Raw genomic sequence first — 25986 nt, forward strand, 5'->3', positions numbered from 1 at the left:
TTTTTTAAATAGACATTTTAAATCTGGGACACTGAAATTCGTATATGTTACATTGTGTATGGTTACATAAGACAGAAGGTTACTTAAGACTGTTTGATTGGGGTGGATAGGTGGGCGTATAACGCCGAACGTCTCACAACCCAAGGGTTGCGTGTTCGAATCTCATTACAGACAACTTTAGCAGTGGAGCAACTTTTATACTACTACTTATTTATTTTTTTAGCTACTTTGCAACTACTTAGGATGTTAGCTAACCCTTCCCCTAACCTAAACCCAGAAAGTGGAATTCGTAACATATATACGTTGTGTACATTCACAACATATTGTAAGTTTTGAAAATTCGTAATATATTATGCGAAATGGATGGAGATCTGTAAATTAATACATACCATACGAAACGCTACATATCGTAAATGAGGTGTCTCGATTTACGTACAGAATTATTATGTTTTAAATGTATTGAAACCAGGTTGCACGTTATCAGGGTAAACTTGCTTCTAACCCAAACTTGCTTCCAACTTGGCACTAGTGATATCGGGCAATGTTTGAATAGCTGATCAATTACTCTAACGTTTACTCACCTTCAGCAACAGTTTCATCAACGGTCACTTGATACCGTCCAATGGTGAAAACCCGTCCAATAAAACTGCCACCGCTGCTGCTCGACCCAATGCCACCTGCTCCAGAACCAGGCCCGGAACTCGCAAGTTCCCGGCGCGAATCGAAGAACTTCTTCATTTTCCGGTGGTGAAAGCCAAGTGCCGATTGGTTTGCAACCAATACCTATCCACAAGAACGCCTAGCTAGCTATTCGATTTGGATAATTGAATGACCGTAGCCAATTTAGGTTAGTTAACAAGCTAGCTATCTTATTGAAGAGCCCTCTCGTTCGATTTCCAGGCGCTAGCTAGCTAGCTATCAAGGTGTCGACTGTCATAATAGCTAGCTAGCTAAATAGCCAACTAGCTAACTCACTATCAGCATATGCGTTGACACGGGCTAGCTATTAACTAAGGTTATTGCTATAACATTAGCAATGGACAATCAGTTAGCTAGTGGTAGCAAATAAATCCCTATCTAGCTGGCTTTGACAGTTGTGTTGGCAAACTGCTAAGCTAGCTAGCTACTCTGGCCAGCTTGTTCTAGTTATTTACAAACGTCATCACCCATTTTCAGCGTAAAGGCATTTAGCTAGCTATTTCACCCGTTTCTCCAGAGCTCTTGGTGTAGACTCCTGAATACTCCCTGCTTTCTCTTCGAGCATTGGCTAATTAGCTGACCAACGTTAGCTACGTTGGTGTCCCAATAGCTACTAATTCATAGCCAGCTTTACTCCCGTGGACAACAACTGATCTGCCTGGGCGCAACGTCAATGACAAAATGTGCAGATCGGCGCTACTATCAGTTAGGGCAGGTAGGGCTTTAGATCAGGCAAGTGACACCGTAGATAATATTTGCACCTTCGAAATATCTGAGAAAATCTTTCTAGCTTTACTTGGTTCTTCGTCGCGAATGACCGTGTACTATGCTAAATTTTGAAAATAAAAATAAATACACTAATCTGAGTGACGTTGACCTAAATGAGACCAGGGAATTGTAGTCCGTACAAAGTATGTTGTGGAATCGGCGGGTCGCATTCAAAATAAAGGCTCCCCCTTTGAAACTGATGCAAACAGTTAAACATTGTGGAATCATGACCCAATTTGACTAGATAATGCTAAACAATTTTGGAATGGTGTTATATAAATTCAACAAAATACAATTAGTTAATTTGACCAACAACAAAAAAACATTTTAAAATCGTACTGTGGATGCCCTTATGAAAAGATTGCAGTCATTGTGTAGTATAACTGCAGTATGCTGCAAATACTGCATCCAAAATAACACCGTTTTTTTACTGCAGTAATTTTGCAGTACACTAGTGCAGTACGCTGCAGTTATTCTGCAATTACTGCATCCAAAATACCACAGTCAACTGCAGTTACTGCACTTTTACTGCAGTTTTAAAACTGCAATCTTTTTTTGTAAGGGCGTATTAGACTTTAGAATTGCATTGGGGGCATACTAATATTGCAATGTACCTACAATAACCTGGATATTGGGTTCATTAATAGGAAATTAAGTTACAATTGAATCTATTGTGCATATTGGACATTCATATTGCAATGTACGGCCTTACCTATAGATTTTGGGTCCATGAAATGGGGTATCAGCCTACTCAGTGACACTCACAGAACACAACTGTGAAGAGTTTTCACAAGTGGGGTATTGTTTGTAGAGGTAACACAACAAAATGCGGAATAAGTCAAGGTGTATGAATACTTTCTGAAGGCACTGTATAAGTCCGACTTAAGCTGGAGACAGAAACGCTAGAATGGGTGTGGTCTGGGAGCATAGTGCTGATAACATTGGACCTATCATAGAAAGTAACTCTGGACCTGCTAGGAAAACTGACTCTAGACCTGCCAGGAAAACCAGTAGAGCTCTGGGCCTACTAGAGGAACTGGTAACTCTGAGTCTAGTCGGGTAAAAGCCTGATGGCCCACCTGGGCTAGGGACTTAGGGCCCAAATAGTGCCGGAGACAGCAGACCCAGTATAACTGGAGACTGATGACCTAGTGCTAGGGACTGAGGGCTGAAGAGGGCGGAGGACTGAGAACCTAGGGAGCTATGGACTGACTGTGTCTGGAGACAGCAAGACTAATGTAGTTAACTTTGGGCCTAGTAAGGCAGGATGCTCTAATCCTGACATGCTAGGCAACTGTCTACCAACTAAGGCAGGGGGCTGCGATCCGTGCAGGGCCAGAGACTGCAGACAGGGCACCTAATTTACAGCCTGTCAGGGCAAGGGGCTGTAAAACCCGGCAGGCTAGGACGCCGCTTCCCCAATAAGAAATGGGTCTGCAAGCAGGGCAGGAGACTGCAGACCAACAGACGGCGTAGCTCATTTAGGGCCTAGTATGGCAGGCGCCTGGCGGGATAGGACAATGCATACCCAATAAGGTGGGGGTCGGTTTTTTTTGGGGGGGGGATCACTACTGGCTATAAGCAAACGCTCAGCCAATTGTTTACATAACAACAGACGCAGCGCAGCACGCGACTGAAGAAAGAAGAGACAACCAATTTACTAGATACAGTGTCAGCACGCCCTCTGGAAAGTAAGCTTGCCAGTTACATCAGCGCTTCCCCTAAATGATAATTAAGAGGGAACGTTAGGTGAGAAGCCTGACCGGGGTGAGAAGGTGAAGAAGCGTACTTCATGAGCTTTAACCAAAAAAATACTGGTATTTGGAAAGTTTGAGGTGAGGGAGAAAGTGTTGTGGAACAAGTATTAGCATTAGGTATCTTGCTAGCTGGATCGATTTCTCCATTAGCTAGCCAGAGAAATGTTGAGCAACATTGGCCAAGTTACTGGACCCTTGCGATCTGTGTGAAATGTTAACTAGCTAACGAACTAACCACTATCTGTTAACTAATGTTTTCCCTCTACAGTATGTGGTTAATTTTCAGAATGTGGATTCGGGAATCAAGTGTAGCTGGAGCTGGGCCTGTCTTAAGCTAGATGCCACTATAGAGGTGAAAGGAACACCACACACTTTCCCTCTTTCTCACTTTTGCTGGCACATTGTAGAACAGATGTCCACAGGCAGAAAGTGTACAATGTAATAATGTGCAGTGTAGCCCAAATATATTGTTTTTGTTGTGTTGAATTTGACAGTAACAGTTGTGTGTGAGTGAGGAGGGATTATACTTTTTTTTACTCAGTGAATGTTATTTTTGCACACATGTAGTAGCCTTCATCGATGTCTATAGTGGCCACTATAATAGAGTAAAAATAGAATAGAATGTTTGTTTCATTCAATTTCTACTTTAAGATGTTTTTTTTCACAATTGCAATATTTATGTGTGTGGTCACAAGCATTCTATTTTAAAGGCTGTCATGGCTAACTGCAATATTAGTGTATTGTTTTCTCTGAAGTCTTGACTGTCATTTGCAGTAAAGTCTAGGCAACAAATAACATTGCATTCTTTACATTTTTAGCTGATGAGTTAGGGTCACATTAACCACTTTTTATTTTACACACAGAGATTGATCATGAAGATCATGTTCTTTGTTGTTTAATTACTTAAAGCCTGCATTTCCCCCTAGCAGGGATTTTTTTTGCATGTTTCAGTGCAACTAAAAAAAAGTGTCACCTTTTTGGGCCCTCGGCCATTTGCATCCCTGAACTTAACTGACTTTAGCTTGAATATAACACACTCTTTTTCAGTAGCTGAAACATGCACTTAATACTTGTGATATTAGCTACAAGCAGTAGTTAGTGGCTAGAAATTCTGTAATTGGATGACATGCATAAGTTAAACAGGTTAACAATGCTACCAGTTGGCGACAGAACAAATGTACATATGTAACAAGATAACAGACACTAGCAAGGTTTCAGGAGCATGTATTAATCATCTTAAACAATCCCCAACAATATAAGGTCCCAACTTACATTGCGGAGGCACGCACAAACACTTCTAGAAAACAGACTGAAAGCTTGGTCCCCTGCCACATTTTGCATCCTTATTGACTAAAGACAAAAACAACTCTAAGCTGGGATCCAGGAAAATTAAAGCAGTTATATACAATTAAAAACATTACATGACATTTCACAACAGATTTCATAACACATTGTGTTCCCTCAGGCCACTACTCTACTACAGTTCCACATACTATCTACACGTATCTACAACACAAAATCCATGTGCAAGTTGAGGAGACTTGCACGTTATGTTGTGTGTATGCGTCTTTCTGTGCCTGCGTCACAGTTCTCATTGTTCCTTAAGGTGTAGTTTTATCTTATCTAGTTTTTTCTGATGTTACTGCTTGCATGAGTTAATTTATGTGGAATAGAGTTCATGTAGTCATAACTCCATGTAGTACTGTGCGCCTCCGTTAGTGTGTTCTGGTCTTGGGGAATGTGACGAGACCTCTGATGGCATGTCTTGTGGGGTATGCATGGGTGTCTGAGATGTGTGCTAGTAGTTTAAACAGACAGCTCTGTGCATTCAACATGTCAATACTTCTCACAAATACAAGTAGTGATGAAGTCAATCTCTCCTCTACTTTGAATGAGGAGAGATTGACATGCATGTTATTCATGTTAGCTCTCTGTGTTGATTTAAGGGCCGGCCGTGCTGCCCTGTTCTGGCCAATTGTAATTTTCTCAAGTCCTTCTTTGTGGCACCTGATCACATGACTGGACAGTAGTCCAGGTGTGACAAAACTAGGGCCTGTAGGACCTACCTTTTTTTTTTGCGATCTTTAAAAAGCAGAGCTTTTTCCTGGTTTATTATGGACAGACCTCTCCCCATCTTAGGTACTGTTGCATCAATATGTTTTTACCGTGACAGTTTACAATCCAGTGTTACTCCAAACAGTTTAGTCTCCTCAACTTGCTCATTATTCATTACAAGATTTAGTTGATGTTTAGGGTTTAGTTAATGATGCATATAGTTTTTGAAATATTTAGGACTAACTTATTTCTTGCCACCCATTCTTATACGGACTGCAGCTTTTTGTTAAGTGTTGCAGTGATTTTGACGTGTATAGTGTTGATTCATCAGCATACAGTTGAAGTCAGAAGTTTACATACACCTTAGCCAAATACATTTAAACTCAGTTTTCCACAATTCCTGACATTTAATCCTAGTAAAAATTCCCTGTCTTAGGTCAGTTAGGATCACCACTTTATTTTAATAATGTGAAATGTCAGAATAATAGTAAAGATAATGTCACGACTTCCGCCGAAGTCGATCCCTCTTCTTGGTCGGGCGGCGTTCGGCGGTCGACGTCATAATTTTTCTGCCTTATGATGTCATCTATTTTGTGAAATGCACCAGTCCCTCATTCAGCAAAGCACCCCCACAGCATGATGCTGCCACCACCGTGCTTCACGGTTGGGATGGGGTTCTTCGGCTTGCAAGCATCCCCCCTTTTCCTCCAAACATAACAATGGTCATTATGGCCAAACAGTTCTATTTTTGCTTAATCAGACCAGAGGACATTTCTCCAAAAAGTACGATCTTTGTCCCCATGTGCAGTTGCAAACCGTAGTCTGCCTTTTTTATGGTGCTATTGGAGCAGTTGCTTCTTCCTTGTTGAGCGGCATTTCAGGTTATGTCGATATAGGACTCGTTTTACTGTGGATATAGATACATACTTTTGTACCTGTTTCCTCCAGCATCTTCACAAGGTCCTTTGTTGCTGTTCTGGGATTGGTTTGCACTTTCGCACCAAAGTGCGTTCATCTCTAGGAGATAGAACTAGTCTCCTTCCTGAGCGGTATGACGGCTGTGTGGTCCCATGGTGTTTATACTTGCGTACTTGCGCCTGGTACCTTCAGGCGTTTGGAAATTGCTCCACAAGGATGAGACAGACTTGTGGAGGTCTACATTTTCTTTTCTGAGGTCTTGGCTGATTTCTTTGGATTTTCCCATGATGTCAAGCAAAGAGGCACTGAGTTTGAAGGTAAGGCCTTGAAATACATCCACAGGTACATCTCCAATTGACTCAAATAATATCAATTAGCCTATCAGAAGCTTCTAAAGCCATGACATAATTCTCTGGAATTTTTCAAGCTGTTTAAAGGCACAGTCAACATAGTGTATGTAAACCTCTGATCCACTGGAATTGTGATTAAGTGAAATAATCTGTAAACAATTGTTAGAAAATGTACTTGTCTCATGCACAATGCAGATGTCCTAACCAAAACTATAGTTTGTTAACAAGACATTTGTGGAGTGGTTGAAACACTTCGGTTGGAGTCATTAAATCTCGTTTATGTAAACTTCCGACTTCAACTGTACATAGACACACAGGCTTTACTCAGAGCCAGTGGCAGGTCATTAGTAAAGATTGAAAAAGTAAGTGCCCTAGACAGCTGCCCTGGGGAATGCCTGACTCTAGCTGAATTATGTTGGAGAGGCTTCCATTAAAGAACACCCTCTTTGTTCTGTTAGACAGGTGACTCTCAATCAAAAATATAGCAGAGAATATAAAGCCATAACACATACGTTTTCCCAGCAACAGATTATGATCTGTAATGTCAAACACTTTACTGAAGTCTATCAAAACAGCTCCCAGCAATTTCATCAGTAATTTGTGTAAGTACTGTACATGTTGATTGCCCTTCCCTATAAGTGTGCTGAAAATGTTAGTTTGTTTACTGTGAAATAGCATTGTATCTGGTCAAACACTTTTTTCCCCAAAAGTTTATGAAGGGTTGCTAATAGACTGATTGATCGGCTGTTTGAGCTAGTAAAGGGTGTTTTGCTATTCTTGGGTAGCAGAATGACTTTTGCTTCCCTTCAGGCCTGAGGGCACACACTTTCCTATAGGCTTAGATTGAAGTGATGGCAAATAGGAGTGGCAGTATTGTCCGCTATCATCCACAGTAATTTTTCATCCAAGTCGTCAGAACCAGGTGACTAGTCATTGTTGATAGTTTTGTTTTCACCTCTTCAACAATTACTTCACAATTACAGTACTTGTCTTTCATTACAGTGCTTGTCTTTCATAATGTGGTCAGTTATACATGGATGTATAGGTTCAGAATTTGTTGTTGTCATGTTTGATTTTTCTAATCTTGCACATACATAAAAAAAGAAAGTAGTTTGCAATATCAGTGGGTTTTGTGAGGACTTGGACATCCGAGTCAATGAATGATGGAGCCGTGTTAGCCTTTTTGGCCAAAATGTCATTTAAGGTGCTCCAAAGATTTTACTATCATTCTTTATATAATTTATCTTTGTTTCTTCTTTTTGTTCAGTTTAGTCACAACATTTCTCAATTTTACAGTATGTTTGCCAATCATCTCTGCAGCCAGACTTATTTGCCATTCCTTTTGCCTCATCACTCTCAAACTCACAATTTTTCAATGAACAGTATTTACAGTCATTTTCTTAATGGGTGCATGCTTATTAGTAACTACAATAAGCAATTTCATAAATGCGTCAATGCATTGTCTGGTTTCTTCTACACACCACAGACCATCAAATATGATTTACATCTTCAACATAGGAATCACTACAAAACATCTTGTACATCTTGACCTCTTATACACTTTGGAACTTTGGTGTTCCTTGATATGGCTACTATATTATGATCACTACATCCGATGGATTTGGATACTGATTTAGAGCAGATTTCTGCATCGTTAGTAAAGATATGATCAATACATGTGGATGATTTCATTCCTGTGCTGTTTGTAAATACCCAGACTGAACCATGTTGCAGGCACTGGTTACAGTTTGAAGCTTTTTCTTGAGTGGGCAGCTAGATGAAAGCCAGTCAATATTTATATCACCCAGAAAATATACCTTTCTGTTGATCACAAACATTATCAAACATTTCACAGTGTCATTTCACTTGTGTCAGAAGTGCGCAATGTTTGCAGTGCACACATTGATTCCTATGCAACCAGTTTATCCCCAAGTGATGTCACAGAGCAACTGACAGAAATTCAACTGTTTGTTTTTAGAAAGGAGTGGCTCTTAATCCATGATTGGAGATTTTATTTCCGAGGCTCCATAGTGGTCATCACTAGTTACCACAGCCACAAAGTCATAAACCCTGCCTATTTCTACCTTTTCTCTTCTTAAAATCAGATGTTAAACCTAACCTTAACCACACTGCTAATCTTATGCTTAACTCTAACCTTAAATTAAGACCAAAAAGGCTACGTTTATTTTCATACATTTTTATGATATCGCTTTGTGGCTGTGGTAACTAGTGAAAACCCTCTATGTGTGAGTGCACAAATTCTCATGGCCTCTCCCAGGAATTTGGGATCTCATTTTCTCATCTTGAAACCAGATTAGATAGATACCAGTAGTTAAAGGTCAGGGCTGAGGAAGATGGTGGATGTTTTGTTAGAAACGTCTGGCATATCGAGTGGAGATGAGAGTGAGAAGGAATGGATTACAGTGGCAAACAAGAAGGGAAATAAGTAAAAGTGGTAGTAAAGTGGTTGTGGAATGACTTGTCATTAAGTATTCAAGCCTTTTGTGATGGCAAGCCTAAATAAGTTAATGAGTAAAATATGTGCTTAACAAGTCACACAATAAGTTGCATCGACTGACTGTAAAATAATAGTTTTTACATTATTTCTGAATGACTACCTTATCTCTGTACCCCACACATACCATTGTCTGTAAGGTCCCTCATTCGAGCAGTGTATTTTCAAGTATGGTGATGGCTGCATCATGTTATGGGTATGCTTGTCATCAGCAAGAACCAGAGAGGTTTTTTTTAATAAAAAGAAATAGAGCTCAGCACAGGAAAAATCCTAGAGGATAACCTGGTTCAGTCTACTTTCCAACAGACACTGGGAGACACATTTACCTTTCAGCAGGACAGTAACCTAAAAAGGTGAAACATACACTGGAGTTGCTTACCAACATTTACATTTAAGTCATTTAGCAAGACATCATTGAATGTTCCTGAGTGGCCTAGTTATAATTTCTAATTAAATCAGCTTAAAATCTATGCCAAGACTTGAAAATGACTGTCTAGCAATGATCAACAACCAATTTGACAGAGCTTGAAGAATGTAAAAAATAATAATGTGCAAATTCCGTACAATCCAGGTGTGCAAAGCTCTTGGAGACTTACCCAGAAAGACTCACAGCTGTAATCACTGCCAAAGGTGATTCTAACATGTATTGACTCAGGGATGTGAATAATAATGTCAATTAGATATTTATGTATTTAATTATCAATACATTTGCAAATATTTATGGTGTATTGTGTGTAAATGGGTGAGGGAAAAAATGATAATTTCATAAATTTTGAATTCCGGCTGTAACACAACCAAATCTGTAATAAGTCAAGGGGTGTGAATACTTTCCGAAGGCACTGTACCTCCTACCTATAAGCGGACTCGTCATTGGCTGCAAGCCTGATAATGAACAATGTGTCGTCAGCAAACTTGACGATGGAGTTGGTGTCGTGCAAAGCCACACAGTTGTGGGTGAACAGGGAGTACAGCAGAGGACTGAAGACAAACACCTGGGTTCCCATGTTTTAAGAGTCAGTGTGGAGGAGATCTTGTTGCCAATCCATACAGCCTGTGGTCTGCCCGTTTAGGAAGTCCAGGATGCAGTGTCCAGACCCTGGTCTCTGATCTTGGTGTTGAGCTTGGGAGGGAATAATAGTGTTGAACACTGAACTGTGGTAAATAAACAGCATTCTCACATAGGTGTTTCTCTTGTCTACATGTGTTACGGCCACGTGAATAGCAATGGAAGTGGCATCTTCCGTGGACCTGTTGGAGCAGTAGGCAAATTGGAGTGGGTCCGGTGTGCCTGGCATGCAGGCCTTGAAGTGGGCCATGACCAGCCTCTCAAAGCACTTCATGATGACAAAGGTGAGTGCAACGGCATGTCACCTTGTGTTTCTTGGGCACTGGGATGATGGTGGTCTCCTTTAATTAAAACCTCTACAGGATTGGTGGGTCCCCCGCGGGACGGTTGAGCTAACAAAGGCTAATGTGATTAGCATGAGATTGTAAGTAACAAGAACATTTCCCAGGACATATACGATATTGGCAGAAAGCTTAAACTCTTGTTAATCTAACTGCACTGTCCAATGTATAGTAGCTGTTAATGTGAAATAACACCATGCTATTATTTGAGGAGAGTGCACAGTTATGAACTTGAAAATGTATTAATAAACCGATTAGGCACATTTGGGCAGTCCTGATACAACATTTTGAACAGAAATGCAATGGGTCATTGGATCAGTCTAAAACTTTGCACATATTCTGCTTCCATCTAGTGGCCAAAATCTAAAGTGTGCCTCGGCTGGCATAATGCATTATGGCCTTTCTCTTGCATTTCAAAGAAAAATACAAAAAAATGCATGTTTTTTTCTTTGTATTATCCTTTACCAGATCTAATGTGTTATTCTCCTACATTAATTTAACATTTCCATAAACTTCAAATTGTATTCGTTAAAATGGTTTCAAGAACATGCATATCCTTGCTTCAGGTCCTGAGCTACAGGCAGATAGATTTTGGTATGTCATTTTAGGTGAAAATTGAAAAAAGGGAGTGGATCCTTAAAAGCAAGTGGGTACTACAGCTTGGAACAGGAACAGCTTGAAGATGTCAGCTAAGACTTCCACCAGCTGGTCAGCACACACTGAGGTTGGGTTAACAGGAGCTCGCAATGTTTTCAACTTTGGTACACAAGGATTTGATTATGATGAAATATACCCCTGCCCCCGACTCTTAACCGAAGCAACCGTGCGATCCATTCGGAATATGGAGCCTTCTGGTTGAATAGCAGAGACGAATGTATTGTCCTTAAGCCATGTCTCAGTAAACACAAAGACACAGCATTCCCTGATGTCCCTCTGCGAATGAAGCCTTGCGCTGAGTTCAAAGTTTATCTGAGTTCACAAAGTTTACAATGGAAACTGATGCAACCCTGCTGGCTATGTGGCTAGCTACATGACCAGTGGTGCCAGTGAGGTCCATATGAGATTCAAGGCTCTAATAAGTGCCATCATGCAGAAATAGCAAAGAAAATAATGTTTGATGAGCTAGCTAAGTTAGCTAGCAAGGTATACCGGTTAACAAAGAGGATGCTTGCTAGCTTAATTTGAATGCATGGCATGACCAGTTTTGTCAAAGATAGATGGTAGACTGTCTTTGGTGTTGTGTCAACATTCAACCAGGATGAACTGTTGGCAAAAATGCCGGCACATACACATATGCAGCGCTCATGCAATGCAATGATCTTTTATTATCTGTAGTTAGTAGTTCGTACACAGTCAGTACACAAACTCACATAGCTATGAGCGAACATGTTGAACACAGTAAAGTAGTTGCTATATGTCTTATCATCTCCAATAGCTATACATCTTGCATTTGCATAAAAAATACATACGACAAAATACACTATATATCCAAAAGTATGCGGACACCCTTTCAAATTAGTAGATTCGGCTATTTCAGACAGAAACATGTATAAAATCAAGCATACAGCCATGCAATCGCCATAGACAAACATTGGCAGCAGAATGGCCTTACCCGAAAAGTTCAGTGACTTTCAGCGTGGCACCGTCATAGGATGCCACCTTTCCAGTAAGTCAGTACTTCAAATTTCTGCCCAGCATAGCTGCCCCGGTCAACTGTAAGTGCTGTTATTGTGAAGTGTAGGCCATACAAACTCACAGAACAGGACTTCAGAGTGCTAAAGTGCGTAGCGAGCAAAACATTGTTTGTAACACTCAGTTGTAACTCTCCCTACCGAGTTCCAAACTTCCTCTGGAAGCAAAATCGGCACAAGGACTGTTCGCTGGGAGCTTCATGAAATGGGGTTCCATGGCCAAGCAGCCGCACACAAGCCTAAGATCACCATACGCAATGCCAAGCGTCGGCTGGAGTGGTGTAAAGCTTGCCGCCATTGGACTCTGGAGAAGTGGAAAGGCATTCTCTGGAGTGATCAATCTTCACCATCTGGCAGTTGGGTTTGGCGGATGCCAGGAGAACGCTACCTGCCCGAATGCGTATTGCCAACTGTAAAGTTTGTTGGAGGAGGAATAATGATCTGGTGCTGTTTTTCATGGTTCGGGCTAGGCCCCTTAGTTCCAGTGAAGGGAAATCTTTAACGCTACAGCATACAATGGCATTCTAGACGATTAGTTGTAGGATCAATAGTAACGCCGACTACGAGCTAGGCCGAATTGCCCAACACCAGTGCCCGACCTCACTAATGCTCTTGTGGTCGAATGGAAGTAAGTCCCCACAGTAATGTTCCAAAATCTAGTGGAAAGCCTTCCCAGAAGAGTCGACACTGTTATAGCAACAAAGGAGGGACCAACTCCATATTAATGCCCATGATTTTGGAATGAGATGTTCGACGAGCAATACTTCCACATACTTTTGGTCATATAGTGTATCCCTCAATACATTGCGTATTAGTCCACAACATCTCTGACATTTGGCTTGTAGTTCTTGCACAGGAAAGAAGTGGAGACCGTTTTCAGGGACCTACCAAATCACAATAAACAGTGAACAGCGAGGAGATGGTTTGGGAGAAACAACCATACGACCGACCACTAGGTGTCATTGAATACCCACAGATCAAATCAAATTCATTTCAACAGTACTCGATAGAGTCCACTAGTTTTCTACACTGGTGTAAAATGTCATTATTGCATATCATATGTATATTAATATATCTGGGACATTTTGGAGAACACTTGTGGATCTATTAGACACATACATGCATACATCTATGTATTTTCTCTAAACTGATTTGACAACTGATTTGCATTTCTGGATTGAGGTGGGGTTAACTAAATGAGAAATGGCAATCCAGGGGAAATGGAAATACAACATACATTGTGATATCAAATACCTTCTTACATTTTAAGGTGGGGGACGCAACCAAGCCCACGTGAAACCATTCATGAAAACAAATTACCTGAAGTACTTAGGCCCTTACCAGCTGACTATAAGAAACAACAATTATTATAGATACCCCAAAATAGATTGAATGGGCTTGTCATTCTCACAGTGTTGATGAAACACCAAGTGCGTTTTTATCTAAATATGGGTATACGAGGACATCTTGTGGTCATAGGGTTTTCCTCAGTCACTAGCTATCATAAAAGTGTATCCCCCTTCACAAGCTCGATTTTGAGCGTGTCCCCATTCCTATGCAAACATTTGAATGCACTTGCATGAAATGCAATGAGTTATATTTGACGCAGGTAATTACTTTGCAACATGTATTTTCATTGAGTAGATCAAACAAATATGACCGTACTGTTTTTCTACCCCTCTACTAGCTAGCTACTGTAGATGGGTCAGTCCAGTCCCAGAGGCAGTCCGTTCTGCATGCCTTCTTGACTTCGATACAATGTGTCGTCATGCATTTATGCATGCAGACTGCTGATGACTGTCATAGCTACCTTGCTAGCTAATTTAGCTAGCTCATCAACCAGTATTTTATTTGCTATTTCTGTACGATGGCACTTATTAGAGCCTTAGAGCACCACTGGTCATCTAGCTAGCCGTTAGCCAGCAGGTTTATCGGTTTCCATTGGACTAGGAGAACATGTGACATGCTGTAATTGTGCGATGACATGCCCTCAGTTGATGAGATCATAAAAAATGTCTCTCTTAAGTACCCCTCACAAAAACTAATTTAATTACAGCTAAGTGTTCAACACAGTTCCGTCTGTTATCTTAACTAGCTAGCTAATGCCGATACACCATAGTCGTGGGTCTGCAAAATCAAGCAAATGGTATAGTACGGAACTCATGACAAAATCATGTTTTGACATTATAGTGGCTATTGATGTTTTGCTTGTTCTGCTTGTACTTTGCGAATAGCATTTTTGGGATATTTAACTGCTGTAACTACCGGTATGTATCTAATCCGGTTTCGGCAGGAAGAAATGAGTGAAGTCCCAATTTCCCTCAAGAATTTGCGCACTCACGGCTACGGAGCCTCAGAAATAAAAGATCCACTCACTGCTACGGAGCCTCAGAAATAAAAGATCCAGTCATGGCTACGGAGCCTCAGAAATAAAAGATCCAGTCACGGCTACGGAGCCTCAGAAATAAAAGATCCAGTCACGGCTACGGAGCCTCAGAAATAAAAGATCCAGTCATGGCTACGGAGCCTCAGAAATAAAAGATCCAGTCACGGCTACGGAGCCTCAGAAATAAAAGATCCAGTCACGGCTACGGAGCCTCAGAAATAAAAGATCCACTCACGGCTACGGAGCCTCACAAATAAAAGATCCAGTCACGGATTAGGAGCTACTCCCATTTTTAAAATGTGAAATTAGATGACTATTGTTTGTGAACAGGCTACTGGGTGGTTGTTGAGTTGTTTTGTAACAGTTGTTTGCTATCACCTTTTATGGTATGACCCAGGTGCAGACAGTGTTGAAGAAACCAACGTTTATTCTTTAAACAGGGACAGGCAAACAACAGGTCAAGGTAGGCAGGGGTCAATAATCCAGAGAGGGTGTAAGGCACCGGAACAGCAGGTGGGCTCAGGGTCTGGCAGAGGTCGGTAATCCAGGGCGGGCTCAGGGTCAGGGCAGGCAGAACGGTCAGAACCCGGAAACCCGGAAACCCAGAACTAGAAAACGGGAGCAAGGAACAGGCCAGAGCAGGGTAACAAAACGCTGGTAGGTTCTACAAACAAAACGAACTGGCAACAGACAAACAGAGAACACAGGTATAAATACACAGAGGTAATGGGGAAGATGGGTGACACCTGGAGGGGGTGGAGACAAGCACAAGACAGGTGAAACAGATCAGGGCGTGACAGTTTGCCCTGTTAAAATGTTTCATATACATCCTTTAAACTGGTAAACTATAACATGGAGAGAGGATGTTTGATGTTTATGTTTCATCACTACTCATTGACTACAGCTCAGCGTTCTACACCATAGTGCCCTCAAAGCTCATCAATAAGCTAAGGACCAAGGGGACTAAACACCTCCCTCTTCCACTGGATCCTGGACTTCCTGATGGGCTGCCCCCAGGTGGTAAGGGTCGGTAACAACACATCAGCCATGCTGATCCTCAACACAGGGGCCTCTCAGGGGTGCGTGCTCAGTCCCCTCCTGTACTCCCTGTTCACTCATGATGGCACGGCCAGGCACAACTCTAACACCATCATTAAGTTTGCAGATGACACCGCAGTGGTAGGCCTGATCACAGACAACGACGAGACAGCCTCTAGGGAGGAGACCAGAGACCTGGCCGCGTGGTGCCAGGACAACAACCTCTCCCTTAACGTGATCAAGACAAAGGAGATGATTGGGATGTGTCCTCAGAAGGTTCTACAGCTTCACCATCAAGAGCATCATGACTGGTTGCATCGCTGCCTGGTATGGCAACTGCTCGGCCTCCGACTGCAAGGCACTACAGAGGGTAATGTTGTTATCATCTATGCATGGTCACTTTAATAACTCTACCTACATGTACATATTACCTCAACTAACCGGTGCCCCCGCACATTGACTCTGTACCGGTACCCCCCCTGTATATAGTCCCGCTATTGTTATTTTACTGCTGCTCTGTAATTACTTGTTACTTTTATTTCTTATTCTTATCCGTATTTTTTTTTAAACTGCATTGTTGGTTAGGGGCTCGTAAGTAAGCATTTCACTGTAAGGTCTACAGCTGTTGTATTTGGCGCAGGTGACTAATAACATTTGATTTGATATCAGTTAGGGACATATTCCCTGTCAGGAAATCAGAATGCTTTCTTCTACATCTGTATTTATACAATAAATGCAATGCTTCTAAAGCAGGGCCAATCAGCACATACTTGAGCAGATGGATTTGACTTGTTGAGCTTCACCTGCAAGAGGTTCAATCTCTAATGACTGTGTAGCCATTTTTCAGAAGCTAATGATTTACGCAGGTACAGCCCATGACCTGACATTCCTTTAGAGTCTAAAGAATCTGAAATCTTAGGGAGAGGGGAAACAGCATGGCTAATAGCAGCTGGTTTCTAACTTGGTGACAGATACACTGCATAAAGTGCCTTTTGAGTGGCATGGTGAATAGTTATATTGTGCTTGAGGTTAAAGGAGAACATTTGATATGTAATAATGCGATGACATGCTCTAAGTTGATAAGAGCCCCTCAAAAAACCTAATGTAAGTGTACAACACAGTTCAGTCTCTTCCAAAGCCGCGAACACACACACCTCAGAAAAAGGAAACAGAGAAATCAACAGAGTAGAAAATTGAATGCAGATTTCCCTGCTGCATAGGCTATTATCCAAGAAAGACCATGATGGCCTCCCGGGTGGCGCAATGAGCTTGTTTTGACTACTGACGATTATTTAAAGTATGCAAAACAGAACACTTAAACATCATGGTCTTTCTTTTTATTTCTTTTTTGAATTTTACCCCCTTTTTCTCCCCAATTTCGTGGTATCCAATTGTTAGTAGTTACTATCTCTTTGGAAGAGACTGAACTGTGTTGTACACTTACATTAGGTTTTTTGAGGGGATCTTATCAACTTAGAGCAAATAATCCTCAGTAGTCAAAACAAGCTCATTCCTCAGTTTTCCTCTGTTCCTCCGAGTGCTAATCCCATGTTAGGACACTAGAATTTACACATTATTTCAGCTGTTTTCCTTTACAGCAGAGTAGGCCTGTCTTCAGTTTTCTGCTGTGCCACCAGAGACTCTGGGTTTGAGCCCAGGCTCTGTCGCAGCTGGCCGCGACCGGGAGGTCCATGGGGCGACACACAATTGGCCTAGCGTCGTCCGGGTTAGGGAGGGTTTGGCCGGTAGGGATATCCTTGTCTCATCACGCACTACCGACTCCTGTGGCGGGCCGGGTTCAGTGCACGCTGACCAGGTCGCTAGGTGCACGGTGCTTCCTCCTCCATTGGTGCGGCTGGCTTCCGGGTTGGATGTGCACTGTGTTAAAGAAGCAGTGCGGCTTGGTTTTGGCTGTGTTTCGGAGGACGCATGGCTCTCGACCTTCGTCTCTTCCGAGCCCGTACGGGAGTTGTAGCGATGAGACAAGATAGTAACTACTAACAATTGGATACCACGAAATTGGGGAGAAAAAGGGGGTAAAATTCAAAAATAAAATAAAACGAAAGACCATGATGTTTAAGTGTTCTGTTCTGCATACTTTAAATAATCCTCAGTAGTCAACACAAGCTCATTCCTCAGTTTTCCTCTGTTCCTCCGAGTGCTAATCCCACAGAAATGACATGTTAGGACACTAAAATTTACACATTATTTCAGCTGTTTTCCTTTTCAGCAGAGTAGACCTGTCTTCAGTTTTCTGGCCTAATGTAAAGAGGTGCATAAGGGAATACACTGCATCCAAAAATAGATGTACAGCTCTGTGCTTGCACAAATATTTATACTCTGAGTTGTGGTTTATATATTTGTGTAATAATTTTATATGTGAATGGAATATGTCAGTGCATGTTTATTGGTCCAAGCTATGGGATGTGCTCTCTGTCACAGGAGTCCAGTTAAAAACTGGAGTCAAGTTGTTAGACCCACACAATGCTTCCTCAACTGGTGGGCTGCTTCTGACAGCATTGACTAAGAAGGTGACGGTGTAGATGGGCTCTGTGACAAAGCCAGCACGGGTGACGAGAACAGCGATTCTATCTATTGTAAGCGCTTATAGCAGCCATTTAATTTTGATACATCTTCCTGGTAGAATTGATTTGGATATCCCTGATAACACTATTCAATTTCTTTATCAATGCTGATGCAATAACCTCTCATTTATAATATAGACACAGATGATTTTGGTGCATTGATTCATTGTGGCTTACTTCAGAACAGTGTACCATTGGTTCACACCATTACTGTATGTGTGCAGGCCAGGCCAGGGGTCTCCCCGACTCATTCTCTTATCAGCCCACAACAATCAGCACAAATCTGAAAGGGTGGACAGGAAGAGAGAGGGAAGAAGGGAAGAGTAAACTTCCTTTGGAATGTGCCTCTCCTCAAGCACAGGGTGGGGCGCTCTGAACAGACTGCCCACAGAAGGAGAGGCAACCGAGTGTAAAATAATGACCTCTTTTCCACAGGACTGTTGAGCTCATAATGTAACCTCATGTCTCCACCTGAGCCTTCAGAAACTTTGGATATAGACACCAGCATACAGCCTTCAGTAAGACAGTGAGGTGAGGAGCTCTCAAATCGGCCTATACCAAGACGATCTGCCTTCGATTGTCATCAGCCATGCACAGAGAACAAATAGAGCCAGTGCCCTGGTTCTCCATCTGCAGCCCAACCACAGGTTCTGTTAGTGATTAATATGTAGACCACCCCTGGCCCCCCAGCTCCACTCCACAATCACAGCTGCCTACCTAGCTGCTGATCAATATCAGCCCTGGCTCACATAACAAAGCCCTTTTTAGTCTTCGTTAGGTTGCAATCACATGCACAGATAACAAAGGCTTTCCACTCTGAGCCAACATCGTGAGGGTCAGATCTTGTCCCATTCGAGAGCAGCCTCATTAGAACATTTCTATGTTTGGTGAAATCGCTACATAAATGGAAGCAAAGATTTTAGAGGCGGTTTAAGGTACTGTAGATATAATTAAACTTTGCAAGCACCAGACTGCAAGTTCCTAAAAATGCACCCGAACCTTAAATATATAAATTCATTTGCACATCATTCCTAACTGTTAAAAAAAACAACTTCATTGCACATCATCCCTATCTCTAACAAAATACAACCTGATCAACAGTAGCAGCAACACAAGGGGTCAAAGGGACAGTGGAGTGGTTTCTCTTAGTTGACAACCTCATCCAAATGAATAACTTTGCATGCTTTTTAAAGCTGTTTCTATTATTAATTTGCTTTATCTCTGAGGGGAGGCTATTCCATAGACAAATGGCTGTATAGAAACATGTGCTCCTCGCAGTACTGTTTACGCTTGAAATCTTAAAAGACATCACTAACTCTGGTATTATAAGAAATTACATTATCATTATGGAGAAAATCAAGATTACAAAAGATCACAGAGTCCCACAAACGTGTTTTCATTAATAGCAGTCACTTGAATTGATAAAGGAGTGAAATGATAGAAAGACTTACTATTAAAAATAAACTATTTTCAGAACTGAACCATATCATAGCCTTTCTAGTAAGCACATACACAGCTCAGGTCCTATAAACAATTATAATCACTTAGCTGGAGGGGGATTGATTTTTCTTGTTTGTCTATGTCTGTTTGAAGATGGATCAGAAGGAGATTTAGAACAGCAGAGGAAACTGAAGTCTAGGTGATAGCAGATTGTTTCAAAGATGACCTCGACAACAGAGCCCCTTTGGGATCATGGTCAAGGCTCAGAGTGTAATAGAGATTAATACAGATTATTAAAACCTTACTTACACAATTATCAAATAAAATTTTATTTGTCACATGCGCCAAATACAACAGGTGTAGACCGTACCATTAAATGCTTACCTGCCCTCAACCAACAATGCAGTTTTAAGAAAATAGAATTATGAAAATATTTACTAAATAAACTAAAGTTTTTTAAAAACATAACACAATAAAATAACAACAATAGTGGGTACCGGTACCGAGTCAATGAGTGGCGGTACAGGTTAGTCTAGGTCATTGTCATTTGTACATGTAGGTAAGGGTAAAGTGACTATGCATAGATAATAAACAGTGAGTAGCAGCAGTGTAAAAACAAAGGGGTGTGTGTGTGTGTGGGGGGGGGGGGTTGTGGTCAATGCCAATAGTACGGGTTGCCATTTGATTAATTGTTCAGCAGTCTTATGGCTTCGGGAGTAGAAGCTGTTAAGGAGCCTATGGAGGCTATGACTTGGGTGACTGGAGTCTGACAATTTTTGGGGCCTTCCTCGGGACATCGCCTAGTATATAGGTCCTGGATGTCAGGAAGCTTGGCCCCAGTGATGTACTGGGCCGTACGCACTATCCTCTGTAGCGCCTTACGGTTGGATACCGAGCAGTTGCCATACCAGGCGGTGAGGCAACTGGTCAGGACGCTCTCAATGGTGCAGCTGTATACCTTTTTCAGGATCTGGGGTCCTGAGGGGAAAAGGTGTTGTCGTGCCCTCTTCATGACTTTCTGTAGCAATGGATGTGTTTAGATCATGATAGTTTGTTGGTGATGTGGACACCTGCTCCACTGCAGCCCCTTCGATGTTAGTGGGGGTGTGTTCGGCCCTCCTTTATCTCTAGTTCACGATCATCCCCCCAGTCTTGCTCACGTTGACGGAGAGGTTGTTGGCACCACACTGCCAGGTCTTTAGCCTCTTCCCTATAGGCTGTCTCATCATTGTCGGTGATCAGGCCTACCACCGTTGTGTCATCAGAAAACTTAAAGATGGTGTTGGAGTCGTGCTTGGCCACGCAGTCGTGGGTGAACAGGGAGTACAGGACGGGACTAAGCACGTACCCCTGAGGGGCCCCGTGTTGAGGATCAGCGAGGCAGATGTGTTGTTGCCTACTCTTACTACCTGGGGGCAGCCTGTCAGGAAGTCCAGGATCCAGTTGCAGAGGGGAGGTGTTTAGTCCCAGGGTTCATGGCTTAGTAATGAGCTTTGTGGGCACAATGGTGTTGAACGCTGAGCTGTAGTCAATGAGCAGCATTCTTACATCAAATCAAATCCAATTTATTTATATAGCCCTTCTTACATCAGCTGATATCTCAAAGTGCTGTACAGAAACCCAGCCTAAAACCCCAAACAGCAAGCAATGTAGGTGTAGAAGCACGGTGGCTAGGAAAAACTCCCTAGAACGGCCAAATGGGTGTTCCTTTTGACCAGGTGGGAAAGAGCAGTGTGAAGTGCGATTGAGATAGCTTCATCTGGGCCTCCCGGGTCCCGGAGTCTAAGGTACTGCATCGCAGTGCTAGCTGTGCCACCAGTGATTCTGGGTTCGAGTCCAGTCTCTGTTGCATCCGGCTGCGACCGTGAGGCCCATGGGGCAGCGCACAATTGTCCCAGCGTCGTCCGGGTTAGGGAGGGTTTGGCCAGCAGGGATATACTTGTCTCATCATGCACTAGTGACTCCTGTGGCTGGCCAGGCGCAGTGCACGCTGACACGGTCGCCAGGTGTACGGTGTTTCCTCCAACACATTGGTGCGGCTGGCTTCCGGGTTGGATGGGCATTGTGTCAAGAAGCAGTGCGGCTTGGTTGGGTTGTGATTTGGAAGACACATGACTCTCGACCTTCGCCTCGCCCGAGTCCGTACGGGAGTTGCAGCGATGAGACAAGGCTGTCACTACTACCATTTGGATACCACGAAATTGGGGAGAAAAAAGGGGTGGGAAAAAAAAGAGATTGTGTCATCTGTGGATCTGTTGTGGCGGTATGAGAATTGGAGTGGGTCTATGGTTTCTGGGATGATGGTGTTGATGTGAGCCACGACTGGCCTTTCAAAGCACTTCATGGCTAACATTGTATCTGTGCCACTGTATCTGTGCTACGTTAAGTTTCTGTTCTCATGCATCTTGTCGTCATAAATGTTTAGAAGAGAATACTAAAACGTTAATGTGATTTAACTTATGGCTGTGCTCCCTGCTTAAGGAAGGGTTGGGGGTGTTTTTTTGGGGGGGGTGGTATCTAGAACATGCTCCTGATTAGAAATGTGGTTGGATGGTTATGTTCGAAAGGGCAGAGCACAATCTATTTATGTTGAATCAAATTAAAAACAGACGGTATTCTGTGATGGAATATCACTAACAAGAGTCATCACTAATCAGTAATCATTAATGGTGGGACTGCATTAGTTCGCTTTGTTCATCGAGTCAAATCCCACTGGGCACAAACTGGTTGGATCAACATGGTTTCAATGTAATTTGTTAATGTATTGTGACATGGAATCTTTGTTTAAAATACATTGGATTCACAAAAAGTCACCAACATAAGATGTTGTTTTGAGGGTGAAATTTCAACCACAGGATTATGCCATTTTGGTAACCAATTTTCAACATAGTTTATACAAGGTTTGTCTATGTTGAATTTGTACTTTTGAAACAATGTCAGATCTTCAACATTCGGCTGGGGCCCAGCACCTCCTACGTGATAATCTATGTACAACTGAACTTTGTTCTCCCATCCAGGGTTTTAGCCGAGCCCAGCTTAGTTTTGATATTTGTCACTGACTTCTACCAATGTGTTTTCGTGGAAATTATTATTGAGAATCCTCCACTTAAAAAATATATACCATCAATAACACTATTTAGGCATACAGTTAAAGTCGGAAGTTTACACACACCTGAGCCAAATACATTTAAACTCAGTTTTTTTAATACAATTCCTGTCTTTCAATCCGAGTAAAAATTCCCTGTTTTAGGTCAGTAATATTCCATATTACTTTTGTAATACAGTAAATGGTCAAAAGAGTAACACATCCATTGCCACATTTTTGAGGTTACAGTAACTATAACGTCCTCTTATGTAATCATAGAAAGCGTGCATGTTCAAGATAGCATTCACAGGTTGCAGATATCAAATCAATCACTTCCCAACAATGCAGAATACATTTAAAAATAATAATAATAGAAAAGTATGTGGAGATCTTCACAATTGCTATAATAAAGAATGTCAAACCGCATTGTTTACTTGCACTATGCATATAGTAGTGTACCTACTTTTAATGCAATATCAACTGCAATCAAGGTCATTTGGTTGTGCTCTAGAAGATGAATTGCATTGATAACACAATACATTGTATAAACAAAATATGTGACATTGTATTCCCATTTGAACTGTGTTGTGCTTGTACATGGTTGAAATCACATTTAGATGAAAAAGCAACATCCAAATGGGCACACAATGGCCTAGTTGAATAAAGGTAAAAAACAAAATAACATAATTCAATGTGGACATTTGGGTCATATTTGGTTGAGACATTACTCACTAAGATTTCAACCTACCTTCACTCACTGAAAAAGACAGCCAAAAGTTTGATGAATTCCCAATGTGTTATCACTATGCTTTCAACCATCTAAAAGCACAAACAAATTCCACTGGAAAAACAATGACAGAATTTTGGTTTAGTTGACAGTGACACATTTGAAAAGGAAAAGGCTAAACACTCGCTCACCATTAATTATTTGTTTTATTTAAGCAAGGTTAAAATATTAAAGTTTCGTCCTTCAATGGCCTTCATATTTTCATAATGACACTTTATTCTCCATTTTGTCTTATGACTCCACAAATGCATAATTACTCATCATTTAGTATCAGTTTCAGTATTCCCCTTCAAACATGTATGACAACAAGATGTTGTCTGAGGACAGTAAATCTGAGTACAATGAAAATGATACCTTAAGGTCATGTGTAGTTCACGCCGGTGTAACGTAGTTAAAAAAGTGCCGTGAGATCACTTCACAGCTACAGTTGAAGTCGGAAGTTTACATAGACTTAAGTTAGTCATTTAAACTCGTTTTTCAACCACTCCACAAATTTCTTGTTAACAAACAATAGTTCTGGTAGGTAGGTTTTGGACATCTACATATACAAGTCATTTTTCCATCAATTGTTTACAGACAGATTATTTCACTTATAATTCACTTTATCACAATTCCAGTGGGTCAGATGTTTACATACACTAAGTTGACTGTGCCTTTAAACAGCTTGAAATATTCCAGACAATTACGTAATGACTTTAGAAGCTTCTGATAGGCTAATTGACATCATTTGAGTCAATTGGAGGTGTACCTGTATTTCAAGGCCTACCTTTAAACTCAGTGCCTCTGCTTGGCATCATGGGAAAATCAAAATAAATCAGCCAAGACCTCAGAAACAAAATTGTAGACCTCCACAAGTCTGGTTCATCCTTGGGAGCAATTTCCAAATGCCTGAAGGCACCATGTTCATCTGTACAAACAATAGTACGCAAGTATAAACGCCATGGGACCACGCAGCCGTCATACCGCTCAGGAAGGAGAAGTCTCCTAGAGATTAACATACTGTACTTTGGTGCGAAAAGTGCGAATCAATCCCAGAACAACAGCAAAGGACCTTGTGAAGATGCTGGAGGAAACAGGTACAAAGTATCTATATCCACAGTAAAACGAGTCCAATATCGACATAACCTGAAAGACCGCTCAGCAAGGAAGAAGCCACTGCTCCAAAACCAACATTAAAAAAGCCAGACTGAGGTTTGCAAGTGCACATGGGGACTAAGATCGTACTTTTTGGAGAAATGTTCGAACTGTTTGGCCATAATGACCATCGTTATGTTTGGAGGAAAAAGGGGGAGGCTTGCAAGCCGAAGAACACCATCCCAACCGTGAAGCACAGGGGTGGCAGCATCATGTTGTGGGGGTGCTTTGCTGCAGGATGGACTGCTGCACTTCAAAAATAGATGGCATCATGAGGATGGACAATTATGTGGATATATGGAAGCAACATCTCAAGACATCAGGAAGTTAAAGCTTGGTCGCAAATGGGTCTTCCAAAATGGACAATGACCCCAAGCATACTTCCAAAGTTGTGGCAAAATGGCTTCAATCCTATACTTCAATCCTATAGAAAATGTGTGGGCAGAACTGAAAAAGCGTGTGCGAGGAAGGAGGCCTACAAACCTGACTCAGTTACACTAGCTCTGTCAGGAGGAATGAGCCAATATCCACCCAACATATTGTGGGAAGCTTGTGGAAGGCTTCCCAAAATGTTTGACCCAAGTTAAACAATTTAAAGGCAATGCTACCAAATACTAATTGAGTGTATGTAAACTTCTGACCCACTGGGAATGTGATGAAAGAAATAAAAGCTGAAATAAATCATTCTCTCTACTATTATTCTGACATTACACATTCTTAAAATAAAGTGGGGATCCTAACTGACCTAAGACAGGGAATTTTTACTCGGATTAAATGTCTGGAATTGTGAAAAAAAACGGAGTTTAAATGTAGTTGGCTATAGTGTATGTAAACTTCCGACTTCAACTGTTGCTTAAAATGTTGCTGATGGAGCTAGCAAATTTGATTATTTTCTATAGATCATTTTGTTTGTCAAGGAGGGCGGTCTCGTGTATTTGCAATCAGATGACCACTGGTTCGAGCCCGGTATGGGACATGGACAAAAAGTTTCCACTCTTCCACCCCTGATGCTTTCATTCCATCCTTTGGCATGTCAGATTTTGGCATGTCACCAAATATACATCAACCTCAGTGGACCCTAATACCACAGTATTGTGTGGAGCAGGAAAGACGCCGGATGGATCTTACTAGTGGCTCCCTCAGGGCTGGAGAGCAGCATAAACCGGGACATGATGAGCTGACATGACCACAACGGATGGCTTCATTAAGTACATGGTTACAAGCATCTCCAAAGAAATCAACTAGAATAGGCTAGCAATAAAACACTGTGGAAACCAGCATTGTTGATATTCATCTGTGTAGTTTTATCAACAGTTATGTGATTTTATCCTAATCCCATGTGTCTAAGTAATGTTCAGAGTAGCAACAGAT

General features: G+C 41.7%; 1 protein-coding gene and 1 long non-coding RNA gene across 16 annotated transcripts in view; one reads left to right on the forward strand and one right to left on the reverse strand.

Moving 5' to 3' along the window:
* Nucleotides 1–1597, reverse strand: part of LOC118393196 (AP2-associated protein kinase 1-like) — a 44693-nt gene extending 43096 nt beyond the window's left edge. For 7 of the 15 annotated variants that reach the window (XM_035785629.2, XM_035785620.2, XM_035785630.2 and 4 more), the window contains exon 1: nucleotides 582–1596. In XM_035785629.2, coding sequence (XP_035641522.1) covers nucleotides 582–738 — 157 coding nt within the window. In that variant the 5' untranslated portion in view covers nucleotides 739–1596. Of the gene's footprint in view, nucleotides 1–581 lie in introns of all 15 variants that reach the window. The other 8 variants (XM_035785623.2, XM_035785622.2, XM_035785633.2 and 5 more) reach the window with 3 other exon arrangements.
* A 1452-nt stretch (nucleotides 1598–3049) lies between these two features.
* LOC127907416 (uncharacterized) lies at nucleotides 3050–10459 on the forward strand. The gene is made up of 3 exons (XR_008064382.1): nucleotides 3050–3302; nucleotides 3493–3576; nucleotides 10285–10459. It is a non-coding gene; the product is annotated as an uncharacterized LOC127907416 (long non-coding RNA).
* The last annotated feature ends 15527 nt before the right edge of the window (nucleotides 10460–25986 follow it).

The sequence above is a fragment of the Oncorhynchus keta genome, chromosome 14 (genome assembly GCF_023373465.1).
Source record: "Oncorhynchus keta strain PuntledgeMale-10-30-2019 chromosome 14, Oket_V2, whole genome shotgun sequence".
NCBI lineage: Eukaryota > Metazoa > Chordata > Actinopteri > Salmoniformes > Salmonidae > Oncorhynchus > Oncorhynchus keta.